At 38.2% G+C, this 15,299-nt stretch overlaps 1 protein-coding gene across 6 annotated transcripts in view; it reads left to right on the forward strand.

Moving 5' to 3' along the window:
- The window catches only part of AFG1L (AFG1 like ATPase), a 280,634-nt gene that overhangs the window by 206,243 nt on the left and 59,092 nt on the right, over nt 1-15,299 (forward strand). For all 6 annotated transcript variants that reach the window (XM_064289510.1, XM_064289507.1, XM_003404306.4 and 3 more), the window contains 2 exons: nt 8,297-8,367; nt 8,624-8,724. In XM_064289510.1, the coding sequence (XP_064145580.1) occupies nt 8,297-8,367; nt 8,624-8,724 (172 nt within the window). The remainder of the gene's footprint in view (nt 1-8,296; nt 8,368-8,623; nt 8,725-15,299) is intronic.

The following is a 15,299-nucleotide window of genomic DNA, read 5'->3' on the forward strand; positions in this document are numbered from 1 at the left end:
TTTAGATTCTTTTTCCATGTTAAAAGTAGTGTCACAATGAACATCTTTGTAGTAGTTAACCATTATTATTTTCATATGCAAAGTTCTAATGAGTGGAATAACTGGATGATATGGTGTGCACGTTTTCAAGGCTTTTATATATATTATCTGATTGCCCTGACATCTTCTGCCAGTTTATACCCCTCCCAACAGTGCATAAAAGAGGGTCTTTGTTCTCTGTACCCGGGCATGATTGGGATATTTTTTTTTTTCCTTATCTCTGCTGGTTTGGATACAAGAATGGCATTCTCATGATTTTACATTGTATTTGTTATTACTAGTGAGAATGAATGATTTTACATATGCTTCTTGCTCACTCAGCTTTTTATGAAATGCCTGTTCAGGTATTTTGCTGTTTTTCTTTTTTATTGAAATGTTCACGTTTTTTATTTGTAGGAACTTAGAGTACTATACATTGAGGATCTTAATCATAACCATAAATTTTACCACTGTGTTTCTCAGTTTGATGTGTCCTGTTTACCATACTTTATATTATACAGAAAATTTTATGTTTCAGATCTTAGATAAGTGACTTAACTCTCTAAATCTCAGTTTCCTCTTTTTAAAAATGGGATAATAATGCATGTAATATAGTGAGGTGGGTGTGATGTACATAAATTACTTGCTACATCATAGTTGTTTAACGAATGATTGTATTGTTATTCCCAGTGTGACACATTGAAATAGTTCAGAATCATCTAAAATTTTCACTAGAATTAAAAGACATACTCAAAAATGTGTAAACTGGATATGAATCTGGATAAGAAATAAAACTCTGAATCTTTTAGGCCAGTATAGGCAGACAAGTTTTAATTTCTCATCTTTTCTAATTCTCATCCTTAAAAAGAAATTAATGAACTCTAAGTGACACATCCTCTTAAATAGAGAAATATGAAATCTGAGTGGAGTGTGAGAAGACTAATTTTTTAAAATTAATTTTTATTGTGCTTTAAGTGAAAGTTTATAAATCAGGTCAGTCTCTCATACAAAAATTTATATACACCTTGCTATACACTCCTAATTGCTCTCCCTCTAATGAGATAGTACATTTCTTCCCTCCACTCTCTCTCCTCATGTCCATTTAGGTAGCTTCTGGCTGCCCTCCCCCACCCCACCCTGCCCTCTCATCTCCCCTCCAGACAGGAGATGCCAACATAGTCTCATGTGTCTACTTTATCCAAGAAGCTCGTTCTTCACCAGTATCATTTTCCATCCCATATTCCAGTCCAATCCCTGTCTGAAGAGTTGGCTTTGGTAATGGTTCCAGTCTTAGGCTAACAGAAGGTCTGGGGACCATGGCCTCCGGGGTCCTTCTAGTCCCAGTCTGACCATTAAGTCTGGACTTTTTACGAGAATTTGGGGCCTGCATCCCACTGCTCTCCTGCTCTCTCAGGGGTTCTCTGTTGTGTTCCCTGTCAGGGCAGTCATCAGTTGTGGCTGGGCACCATCTAGTTCTTCTGGTCTCAGGCTGATGTAGTCTCTGGTTTATGTGGTCCTTTCTGTCTCTTAGGCTCATAATTACCTTGTGTCTTTGGTGTTCTTCATTCTTCCTTGCTCCAGGTGGGTTGAGACCAACTGATGCATCTTAGATGGCTGCTTGCTAGCTTTTCAGACCACAGACGCCACTCTCCAAAGTGGGATGCAGAATGTTTTCTTAGTAGATTTTATTATGCCAGTTAACTTACATGTCCCCTGAAACCATGGTCCTCAAACCCTCGCCCCTGCTATGCTGGCCTTTGAAGCGTTCAGTTTATCCAGGAAACTTCTTTGCTTTTGGTTTAGCCCAGTTGTGTTGACCTCTCCTGTATTGTGTATTGTCTTTCCCTTCACCGAAAATAAAACTTATCTACTATCTAATTAGTGAATACCCCTCTCTCTCCCTCCCTCCCTCCCCCGTCTTGTAACCATCAAAGATTATTTTCTTCTCTGTTTAAACTATTTCTCGAGTTCTTGTAATAGTGGTCTTATACAATATTCACTCAGCATAATGTCTTCCAGATTTTTCCATGTTATGAAATGTTTCATGGATTCATCATTGTTCTTCATTGACGCATAGTAGTCCATTGTGTGAATATACCATAATTTATTTATCCATTCATCCATTGATGGGCACATTGGTTGCTTCCAACTTTTTCCTATTGTAAACAGTGCTGCAATAAACATGACTGTGCGTATACCTGTTCATGTAAAGGCTCTTATTTCTCTAGGATATATTCCAAGAAGTGGGATTGCTGGCTTGTATGGCAGTTCTATTTCTAGCTTTTTAAGGAAGCGCCAAATCGATTTCCAAAGTAGTTGTACCATTTTACATTCCCACCAGCAGTATATAAATGTTCCAGTCTCTTCACAACCTCTCCAACATTTATTATTATGTGTTTTTTTGGGTTAATGCCAGCCTTGTTGGAGTGAGATGGAATCTCATTATAGTTTTGATTTGCATTTCTCTAGTGGCTAATGATTGTGAGCATTTCCTCATGTATCTGTTAGCAGCCTGAATGTCTTCTTTAGTGAAGTGTCTGTTCATATCCTTTTCCCATTTTTTAATTGGATTATTTGTCTTTTTGCAGTTGAGTTTTAGCAGAATCATGTAGATTTTAGAGATCAGGCACTGATCGGAAATGTCATAGCTAAAAACTTTTTCCCAGTCTGTAGGTAGTGAGAAGACTAATTTTTAAAAAAATATTATTGTGTTTTAGTTGAAAGTTTACATAGCAAATTAGGTTCCCATTAACAATTTTTATACAACTTGTTCCATGACATTGGTTACCTTTATCAGAATGTGTCAACATTCTCATTATTTCTGTTCTTTTTGTTCTGTCTCCATTAATGTAGCTTCCTTGCCCCTCCTTAGCTTCTCATTTCTGTTTCAGGGTAAATGTTGAGCATTTGATCTCATATAGTTGATTATTTAAAGCAGTCCTATATTCACAGATGATATTGTTTAATTTATAAGCCAAACTATTATTTGGATGAAAGGTAACCATCAGGAGTCACTTCAGTTCCAAGTTCAAAGGATAGCTTAGGGCGATAGTCTCGGGGGTTCCTATAGTCTCTATTGGTTCAATTAATGTTTTCTTACAAGTCATTTTGTAAGGGGTTATGAGTATATTCCTTTCCGGTAAAGATTTCTTTCATGGCATCCTGATTTATTTTATATCAATATACATACATCTTAAAAAAAAAAAAAAAACTCAAAAAACAAACATACACTGCCCCCTCATGCTTTTAAGACAGAATATGAAGATGAGGTTCCTGTCCCCTAGGAGAGCAGTGGAACTTACTCCCTGAGATTAGGTGCAAGTTGGTTTAAAGATGGGTCGCAGTCTGTTCACTTGTAAGTTACATAAAACTGCTTTTATGAATATTTATTATTAGGCCACCTAACACCATTAAAATTATTATTATGTATTTTGTAACTTCTAAGTAAGCTTTTTGTGATCATATTATAGCATTGTTATTAGATAATAATTATAATAAAAATAGTTTTATAATTTTACATATGATTTCTTTATATGTGAAATCACATATAATAATTTCAAAGGAAGATGTGACCTGACTAAGCTTTAGTCAGGCAACATTTTTCTAATATAGTATACCAGAGTGTAGTGTATAGAAGAAATCACTATCACCCATTTATAATAGCCCCCCCTCAAAATAAAATACTTAGGAATAAATTGAACTAGGGATGTAAAAGATATACAAAAATAACTATAAATACTACTGCAAGAAACCAAAAAACATACCATGCTCATGGATAGGTAGATTCAACATTGTGAAAATGACAATTCTACCCAAGGCAATCTACGATTACAATGCACTCTTGATCCAAGTACCAACAGGATTCTTTAAAGAGAAGTAAAAACTAATCATTAAATTTATATCAAAAGGGAAGAGCTCCAGATAAGTAAAGCACTATTGAAGAAGAAGAATAAAGTAGGAGGACTCGCACTACCTGACCTCAGAACCTACCATACAGCTATGGTAGTCAAAACAGCCTGTTACTGGTACAACAACAGATACATTGACCAATGGAACAGAATTGAGCACCCAGATATAAATCCATCTACCTATGGTCACCTGATCGTCAACAAGGGCCCAAATTCCATCAAATTGGGAAAAGACAATCCTTTTAACAAATGGCAAAACTGGATGTCCATCCGCAGAAAAATGAAACAGGACCCATACCTTACACCATACACAAAAACTAACTCAAAATGGATTAAAGGCCTAAATATAAAACCAAAAACTATAAAGGTCATAGAAGAAAGAATCAGGTCAATACTAGAGGTCCTAATACATGGCATTAACAGGATATAAACCATAACTAACAACACACAAACTCCAGAAGATTAGCTAGATAACTGGGATCTCCTAAAAATTAAACACTTATGCTCATCAAAGGTCTTCACCAAAAGAGTAAAAAGAGAACCCACAGACTGGGAAAAAATATTTGGCTATGACAAATCCAACAAAGGTCTAATCTCTAAAATCTACAGGAAAATCCAGCATGTCTACTACAAAAAGACAATCCAGTTAAAAAATGTGCAAAGGAAATGAATAGACACTTCACCAAAGAAGATATTCAAGCCACTAACAGATACATGAGGAAATGCTCAAGATCACTAGCCACAAGAGAAATGTAAATCAAAACCATAGGGAGATACCATCTCACCCTGATATTACTGTCAAGAATCAATAAAACAGAAAATGAGAAGTGTCGAAGAGGCTGCAGGGAGATTGGAACTCTTATGCGCTGCTGGTGGGAACACAAAATGATACAACCGTTTTGGAAAATGATATGGCGCTTCCTTAGAAAGCTAGAAATAGAAATACCATATGATCCAGCAGCCCCATTCCTAGGAATGTATCCTAGAGGAATAAGAGCCGTCACATGAATAGACATTTGCACACCCATGTTCATTGCAACATTGTTCACAATAGCAAAAAGATGGAAGCAATGTATGTGCTCATCAGCAGATAAATGGATAAATGAACTATGGTACATACACACAGTGGGGTACTACGCAATGATAAAGAACAATGATAAATCTGTATGTAAAGCGTCTCATAACATGGATGAATCTGGGGGGCATTATGCTGAGTAAAATAAGTCAATCACAAAAAGACAAATATTGTATGAGGCCACTACTATAAAAACTCATGATGGTTTACACACAAAAAGAAACAATCTTTGATGGTTAAGAGGGAGGGGAGATGTGAGGATGGAAAAGCAGTAAATAGGCAATAGAAAAGTGGTAACTTTGGCGAAGGGAAGACAGTACACAATGGAGAAGCTAGCACAACTTATCCAAGGAAAGGTGATGGAAGCTCCTTGAGGGACTGAATTACTGGGCTGTGGGCTATGGGGACCATGGTCTCAGGGAACACCTAGCTAAATTGGCATAACATAGTTCATAAAGAAAATGTTATACATTCTACTCCGTGAGTAGCATCTGGGGTCTTAATAAGCCTGTGAGCAGCCATCTGAGATACTCCACTGGTCTTACCCCTTTGGGAGCAAGGGAGAATGAAGAAAACTAAAGACACAAGGGAAAGATTAGTCCAAAGGACTAATGGACCACATCTACCATGGCCTCTACCAGACTGAGTATAGTATAACTAAATGGTGCCCAGCTACCACCACTGACTGCTCTGACAGGAATCACAATAGAAGGTTCCAGACAGAGCTGGAGAAAAATATAGAACAAAATTCTAACTCAAAAAGAAAGACCAGACTTGCTGGCCTGACAGAGGCTGGACAAACCCTGAGAGTCTGGTCCCTGGACACCCTTTCAGCTCAGTAATGGAGTCAATCCTGAGGTTCGCCCTTCAGCCAAAGATTGGACAGGCCCATAAAATAAAATGAGACTAAAGGGACACACCAGCCCAGGGGCAAGGACTAGAAGGCAGGAGGGGACAGGAAAGCTGGTAATAGGGAACCTAAGGTTGAGAAGGGAGAGTGTTGACATGTTGTGGGGCTGTTAACCAATGTCATAAAACAATATATGTACTAACTGTTTAATGAGGAATTACTTTGTTCTGTAAACCTTCATCTGAAGTACAATTTTTAAAAAAATGTGAAGAAAAACAAAACAAAACAATACAGGGTCCTGGACAGAGCTAGAGAAAAATGCAGAACAAAATTCTAACAAGAAAAGACCAGACTTACTGGCCCAATAGAGACTGGAGAAACCTGGAAAGTATGGCCCCTCGACACCCTTTTAGCTGAGTAACGAAGTCCTCCTGAGGTTCACCCTTTAGCCAAAGATTAAACAGGCCCATAAAACAAAACGAGCCTAAAGGGCACACTGGCCCAGGGCCAAGGACTAGAAGGCAGGAGCGGACAGGAAAGCTGGTAATAGGGAACCCAAGGTCGAGAAGGGAGAGTGTTGACATGTCGTGGGGCTGTTAACCAATGTCACAAAACAATATATGTATTAATTGTTTAATGAGAAGCTAGTTTGTTCTGTAAAACTTTATCTAAAGTAGTATAGAGAAAAAACAAGCAATTACCATTGAGGAGCTTGTAAGCAATTGTTTATTCCTCAAATATGCTTCAGGCAATTGTCTTCTGTGTTGGTTATGTTTCAGAATTCAGTTCTTCCTTGGTATTGCGTAACATGCCGATCCTGAGGAACCGTTTGCTTTCCAAAGCCAGCAGATATCCTGGGGTCTGGCCTTGCCCTCTCCTTTCTATATCCTTTAAAAAGCAGCTCACTTCTCCAGTGGTTGTGCTTGTGTAAGCTGCCACTCCCAGGTAGAGATGTTTTGAAATGAATTCTCAGGAATGATGTTGGCAAAGCCATCTAAACATACATTGGCTTGGCATGGTCATTGATATTTTTCCTGACTGTGTGACTTCTTTATATTCTTTATACCTTTAATTTTTTTTTTTTTTTTTTGGCAGAAGGGTCTTTTGTCTTAACCACTTAGGTCTTAATCAATTTTTCTGTATTATCATTACTTTAATGCTGCTCTTAATTCAAATATCATATGAGGTTTTATGTAAATCAAATAGCATTTTCCATGTAAAGTTACATTGCAAATGATGTTTTTAAGATCCTTTGAGGTGTCGTGTGGAGTTGGAATATGAAAATTCCAAATTCTTCATAATGACTATGTGCTTTGTTGCATTTTAAAGGCATTTATTCTAGAACATTTGAAGAATTAGGTGCTCATGTGTTAAATATCTGCCACCTGCTAATTATCTCAAGGGAGAAATTAATTTTGGTTCAGTTTAAGCTTAATGTAAAGAAAAATAATCTGCCATATTAATTTTCAATAAGGGTTTATTAAGATGAATGTCCAGAATTTAATTGCTTCCACACCTAGACAAGAATGATCCATGTGTCAAAATTAAGCATATTGGCAGGTCATCCTGTATAAGTTTGGATGTAGAGTTAAACTTACATTTTCACTTGAAATTTCTTGTTTAACAGCATGTATTTCTTCTGCCAGTTATTTTACTTTATTGACTGTGTTAATTTATCAACCCCCTCTTTTAAAAAAAAAACGTGAGAGGAAAAAGGCCACAGCATCATCACATTTATGTATGTGGGTTCCCTAAACCATATGGTGATTTCTAATTAGAATACAAAGGATTCTGTGATGAGACTAACTTCATAATGGCCGTGATAATGGGCATCACAGAAGGAGAGAGTTTTCTCGAATCCCCAACAAGGACACTTTTGAGAGAAACTGTGTGGTCTACAATTGTCCTTATACTAGAAGTCTGATAAAGTTATTGATATGCAGATCAAGTTGGTATTTTGAAGCTTATATTTTAATTCTGAATGTTTGATCCTCCCAGTCAGTGACTTGACTTGATTTTTTTTTTTAAAGCAGCTTCACTATTTAATTTCACATGTACCCTCTCAGTAGAGATTTCAAAGGATACTTTGCTGGATGCTTGACTGCCTTGTCTATTTGCTCTTGTTTTGCATGCAAGAGAGAGCCAGAGCCTTTCTTCTCATTGTGTACACATAGTATTAATGGATTTACTCTGCCTGTATCGTCTCATTACTGGAAACAGCTAGAAGCACAGAAGTCTTTCAGTGTATGCAAATAAGGCAGAATCATCTACCTGAGAGTTAATATTCTCTGCTTTTAAGTGTATTCTAAATCTAATGTTTGTATTTAGAGCATAACATCCTGTTCTCTTTTTTTTATGGGCAAAAAGCTAAGCAGGCTCAGGCAGCTGTTTGATGTTGGCTTCAAGTGTTATTAATTTCATATTCTATTATTCTTTTCACTGTAGCACAAGTGAAGCTGATGTGGAGGCTGTCATGGATAAGTTGTTTGATGAGCTGGCTCAGAAACAAAATGATTGTACGTAAGTTAATTTCTCTTGAAAGAGAATACATTTAGAACACAATGCCCAATCTCCACTGACCAATTAATAAGTTCCATTGCTGTATATGGGTTGATGCCACACTCAAGTGGCAGTCATTGTATCAGCATTTTGTCTAATTTATGTGTTGAATCATGTGCTATTATTCATCAAGCTATGCATTTCCTATCTGTAAGAGATGAATTTTATAGTAATTATCCAGACAAGATTGAGTCTTTGTTCATGTTCCCATAGTAACTAGACCAAGGATTCTAAAAGTGCAAGGCAGAGAGCTGCGGCTGAATAAAGCTTGTGGAACCGTTGCCGACTGCACATTTGAAGAGCTGTGTGAGAGAGTAAGTATCCAGGCACGTCCAGACTCGTTGGCCTTTTCACATGTTAAAATACTTCCTTCTCCTCTCTGCCTGCTGCAGATTTTAAAATACTATCCACAGAGTCAGAACTGATTTAAAAGTCTCATTAAGGGAAATACTCATCTGTACATTCCTCATGCTTTTTATAGACATTGGGCCCAGAATTTGCACTTAGAGGGGCCCTAAAACAAAATTAGAAACAGAGGACTGTCAACTATTGCTGAACGCAAAAATAAAATCAGTTTTAGGGATATTTTGTGAAAGTCAAATATATAGGATTTTTTAAAAAAGGTATGAGGTGCGCTTATTATATGGGAAAAGGAAGATGAAGTGATATTACCATGATCCAAGGAAGTAGTAACTTTCCGGTCCTCACTTTCACAGCCTATTTGTTATTGCCACAATATCTGAGCTGTTGGAACCAGGGTCAAAGAAAGTGAATTTCATTTAACTGTGATATCTATATTACATAATAAATAATATATCCAGTAGAGAAAAAAATGTATATACATCCACATTCGTATAAGTGAGAAAGACCTTGACTGCAGATTCTTTGTAGATATGAATTCTGTCTTGTAAAAGACACATAACTTTAAGCATAGTTCCTTGATTTACATGTGTAAATTATCATTCTAGCTGGTCTCTAATTTATCTCAACTTTTAGGTAACTAAAGAAGAATTGTTTTCAGTAAAAGAGAAGAGAAAATCTTTATACCTGCCAGCCATTTTATAAGTCATTTTCTTAAAAGCTAGTGATTTAATTACTTCTAACCAATGCTATTTTTTTTTTTTTAACCAGTGCAAGGAAACCCTGGTAGTGTAGTGGTTAAGAGCTACGTCTGCTAACCAAAAGGTCGGCAGTTTGAGTCCACCAGGTGCTCCTTGGAAACCGTATGGGGCAGTTCTACTCTGTCCTATAGGGTCGCTATGAGTCAGAATTGACTCAATGGCAACGGATTTAACCAGTGCAAATGTGTAAGTTTTAAGTTTAATCTGCAACTGTTATTACACAGATGGGAACTAGAGGGGAAAAAGAGAGGACAGACCTGTTGAATCTGGCGATAGTAAAGAAAAGATTTTCTCTTGGAGCAGATTCAGAGTATTTATCTATATTTTATATATGCTCATTATTTGAGGAATCTTAGTACTGGGAAAAGGCCACTTATTAGGAACCAAAATCTTTGTAGTATGGGGGTAGTAGGGAAGAAGGTTGGAAATGAAAATAACATTCATAAAAATAAGTGATTTTTTTCTTGTTTAACAAAATACAGGAAACCCTGGTGGCGTAGTGGTTAAGTGCTACGACTGCTAACCAAGAGGTCGGCAGTTCAAATCCGCCAGGCACTCCTTGGAAACCATATGGGGCAGTTCTACTCTGTCCTATAGGGTCGCTCTGAGTCGGAATTGACTTGACAGCAGTGGGTTTTTTTGGTCAACAAAATACAGACTATAAAAGAAACTATGAACTGAACTCTTAAAATAAACATTGAACAAATTAACTATTTGTTTTTTGGTATAACCTTCTTGACAAAATTTTAAGGTAATATGACATCCTTCACTGTATGGTTGTTCAGTCACATCGAAAATAATTTTTATAAAGATATAGAAGGAATTCATCAGTTTTTCCAAATTCCTCTCTCATTCCATTAATATTTAAATTATTTTCTTCTGAAGTTCTAGTGTCATTATCCTTGTTGACTTCTTCAAGTTGGCCAGATCTCCATTTTTCAGTGTATGGGTTTACCTTTTATCTATGTTCTAATCGTGAAATGCGTACGACAGACGTCAGACAACCACTCAGTGACTGACAAAGGATATTGACATGACGGGTCGGGTTAGCTGTAACGGATGTTTGAAGGAATACTGAATTTTTAAATGGTCAGTTCATCTTGTTATGATGATTTTGCCCTTCTTTGCAACCTTATAAAACTGTAGCAATTGGATATTGAATACTTAGTGAAGAGGACCCTTGAAGTCATTCAGCTTCAGATACAATCTAAAACTCTTAATTAGTTATAATGATCTTACAAGCAAGGTTAAATAGTGGCCAAAAATTGTTCAGTAAAGGAAAAACACATGTGGCTCAAGGTAAAGGTCCACAGTGTGATTGGAACAGTCCCAGCTGTGGATTGCGTGTCCTGGTATTCTGGTAGGCTCTCAAGGCCTGAGACTCACCGAGCCACCATCCTGATACCACCAGGGAGCACCTTTGGCAAGGAGTGGATGGGTTGAGAGTCTATGACTATTATTTTGGGGCCGTGGCACCTTCTAAGAAAAAAATAATTTATAAATACAATAAGTTACAAATACATTAGAGAGAAATCTATTAGTATCCTTGTAAGGTAACAGAGGTTTTACTTGGAAGCCATTGATGTATGCCATAAGTAAAACTAAAAAAAATTTGGGACAGTCCCCTCTTTGCAAACATCCTCTTGGTCCCCCTTTCTCACTCCACCCGCCCCCCCCCCCCCACCAGCACATTTCCTCAGATCAGGAATCCTGCAGGTTAACATCTAGCCTCTTGGTATCTCCAGGATTCTGTGTATTTGCAAATGTGTAATTTGACACTGTCATGCTCAGAGAAGGAGCCCAATTAGGAGATTTTTTTATTGAGTTGGAATTGACTCCACGGCAGTGGGTTTGGGGTTTTTTATAGCACCTATGGAAACCCTGGTGGCGTAGTGGTTAAGTGCTACGGCTGCTAACCAAAGGGTAGGCAGTTCGAATCCGCCAGGCGCTCCTTGGAAACTCTATGGGGCAGTTCTACTCTGTCCGATAGGGTCGCTGAGTCGGAATCGACTCAACAGCACTGGGTTTGGTTTTTGTTTTTTTTTTATAGCACCTATGTAAGATAACATTACCATGTATCAGGCATCATTCTAAGCGGTTTATATGTATTAACTCATTTAATACTTATAATCAGTAGGCACTATTATTATCCCTATTTTGTAATTGAGGAAATTAAGGCACAGAGATGTTTTGTTACTTTCCCAAGGTTACACAGTTAGTAAATGGCAGAGCCAGGACATGAACTCCTTGGTAGTCTGGTAGTCAGATTCTGCACTCTTAATCAGTACACTATATGTGAAAATGCCCTGAACAAGTTCTCTTTCAAATTTTTAATAAAACTCTATATTGACCATGAACTGCAATCAGGTACTTTGTGAATTCCCACATATGAGTGGCCCAGTGGTTAAACACTCAGCTGTTAATCAAAAGGTCAGCTGTTCATATCTCTTAGCTGGTCCTTGGAAGCCCTGTGGGGCAGTTCTACTCTGTCCTATAAGGTTGCTATGAGTCAGAATTGACTTGATAGCAATGAGTTTGGCTTGGTTTTTTTGAGCCTTTTATGGAGCGTGAGGTTGGCTGGGAAACAGACACCTTCCAGTCCTGAGAGCCCCACTCCATGCTGAGAACCTTAGGATAGAACTGCCCAATTTGTGTGCCTTGGCACACCCAACTGGGAATGGGGGCTGATAAAGACCCCTCTGTCCTCCTAAAAGTAGTATAGGGCCTGCATCTTTAGGCTAGGGACCTCAAGGCTTAGGCAGTCTCATCCTTGTACCCTTTATTAAAAATATTGTCGGTATGTCTCCCTGCCATGATGGGAAAAAGGCTGGGAAGCACTGTCTTAGAGAACTGCAGGAAGGGTAAAGAAGAGCAAGTTTGGATGGCTGGTGCTCCCTGTCATTCTCTTCATATCAGAGCTGTGGTAAAGGAAAATGAGACAGGCTCATCTCTGTGGCTATGACACAAGCTTTCGTTTTTCCTTTCTTTACTTTGGCACAGTTACCTGGCTCAACCGGACGGTAGTAGGGAAGTCAGAAATATGGTTACATCAGTCAGTGGTTCTCAAAGAATGATTTGCAGACTTCTAGGGGTCCCTGAGATTCTTTCAGGTGTCCTTAAAGTCAAAACTCTGTATAATAATATTAGAACTTTTTTTGCCTTCTTCACTGTGGTGAGTTATGTTTTTTTTTTTTTCCCTTTAAAAAATTTTTGGTGAAAATATATACAACAAAACATATACAGCTCAACAATTTCTACATGTATAATTCATTGACATTGATTACATTCTTGAAGTTGTGTAACCATTTTCACTATACTTTCCAAATTATTCTACCACCATTAATGTATATTCAATGCACCCTAAGCAAAAACTCCCCTGTCCCTCTACCTCCACCCTTGGTATCCAATAACTGCGGTGAGTTTTGAAGTAATGGTGCAAAAGCAATGGTGGGTAAGACTGCTGGTGTCTTTGCATGAATCAAAGTTGTGGCACCAAGTGTATTTTTTTTTTCACTGCCACACACTAACAATAAACATTTACCAAAAAAAAAAAAAATCCTTTTCCACTTAAGAATGTCCTTGATGAAGCAGTAAAATTATGAATTTTGTTAAATCTTGACCCTTGAGAACACTTCTCTTTTATATTCCTTGTGATGAAATGCAAGGTACACATGTCTTAGTTATCTGGTGCGGCCATAACAGAAATATCGCAAGTGGATAGCTTTAACAGAGAGGAATTTATTTCCTCACAGTAAAGTAGGCTAGAAGTCCGAATTCAAGGCATCAGCTCCAAGGGAAGGCTTTCTTTCTCTGTTGGATCTGGAAGAAGGTCCTTGTCCTCAGTCTTCGCATGGTCGAGGATCTTCTCAGGCGCAGGGACCCCGTGTCCAAAGGACGTGTTCTGCTCCTGGTGCTGCTTTCTTGGTGGTATGAGACCCCCAACTCTCTTCTTTCTTCCCTTTTCTATTATCTCTTGAGAGATAAAAGGTGGTGCAGGCCACACTCCAGGGAAACTCCCTTTACCTTGGATCAGGGAGGTGACCTGAGTGAGGGTGGTGTTACAATCCCACCCTAATCTTCCCAACATAAAATTATAATCACAAAATGGAGGACAACCACATATGGCCTAACCAAGTTGATACACACATTTTTTGGGGGACATAATTCAATCCATGACAACACAGAAAGCACTTCTACTGTATACAAAATACAGTGGTTGTTTTGAAGAAAAACACTTGTGCAATTGTTTGAGTTGCAAGCTGTACTAGCTACCTTTTTCTTGGAGCACCATTTTACCTTGAAAGAACAAGTGACCAGCAGATTATGGTTATTCAGACTTGGCAGGCATTTTCTCAAAAATGAACACAGTAAGACTATCATTTCAAGGAAAACAGCTGACAGTGTTTGTTGCCAGTCACAAAATTTGAGCATACAAGTGAAAATTAGAATTTTGGAAAACTAGTTTCCAGTACCATGAGCTTGACAGTTTCTCAGTATTTGTTTTTCTGATGAGATCAACGGTGATATTAACAAATGCAATGTTTTAATATTATATAATTAAATGTGTCAACATTTAGAAGGTCTGCCTAACTCATTGAACCAATATTTTTCAATAACCAGTGCATGCTCTTACAAAATCATACATGGCAAAAGATCCATTTAAAGTGCAAGAAAGGAGTGAAATTAATCAGTTGCAAAAGGACAAATATTGTATGAGATCATTATTAGAAGAACTCCAGAAATAGTTTAAACAGACAGGAAGATATTCTTTGATGGTTACAAGAGTAGGGAGGGAGAGGAGGGGTATTCACTAATTAGACAGTAAACAAGAACTTTTTTAGGTGAAGCGAAGGACAATACACAATGCAGGAGAGGTCAGCACAACTGGATTAAGTGAAAACCAAAGAAGTTTCCTCAATAAACCAAATGCTTCAAAGGCCAGCATAGCAGAGGTGGGGGTTTGGGGACCATCGTTTCAGGGGACATCTAAGTCAACTGGCAGAATAAAATCTATTAAGAAAACATTCTGCGTCCTACTTTGGTGAGTGGCAGCTGGGGTGTTAAGTGCTACCAAACGGCCGTCTAAGATGTATCAATTGGTCTCAACCCACCTGGAGCAAAGGAGAATGAAGAGCACTAAAGACACAAGGTAATTATGAGCCCAAGAGACAGAAAGGGCCACATAAATCAGAAGCCACATCAGCCTGAGACCAGACGAACTAAGTTGTGCCTAGCTACATCCGATGACTTACCTGACAGGGAACACAACAGAGAATCCCTGATGGAGCAGGAGAACAGTGGGATGCAGACCCCAAATTCTCATGAAAAGACTAGACTTAATGGTCTGACTGAGACTAGAAGGACGCTGGAGGTCATGGTCCCCAGACCGTCTGTTAGCCCAAGACTGGAACCATTCCCAAAGCCAACTCTTCAGACAGGGATTGGACTGGACTATAAGAATATGATACTGGTGAGGAGTGAGCTTCTTGGCTTAAGTAGACACAGGAGACTATGTAGGCAGCTCCTGTCTAGAGGGGAGATGAGAAGGCAGAGGGGACCAGAAGCTGGTTGAATTGACATGGGAATACAGGGTGGAGAGAAGGATTGTGCTGTCTCATTAGGGGGAGAGCAACTAGGAGGATATAGCAAGGTATATATAAATTTTTGTATGAGAGACTGACTTGATTTGTAAACTATCACTTAAAGCACAATTAAAAAAAATAATAATTAAGTTCAAGAAAGACCAGTGGATTTTATTATAACAATTC

The sequence above is a fragment of the Loxodonta africana genome, chromosome 1 (assembly GCF_030014295.1).
Source record: "Loxodonta africana isolate mLoxAfr1 chromosome 1, mLoxAfr1.hap2, whole genome shotgun sequence".
Taxonomy (NCBI): domain Eukaryota; kingdom Metazoa; phylum Chordata; class Mammalia; order Proboscidea; family Elephantidae; genus Loxodonta; species Loxodonta africana.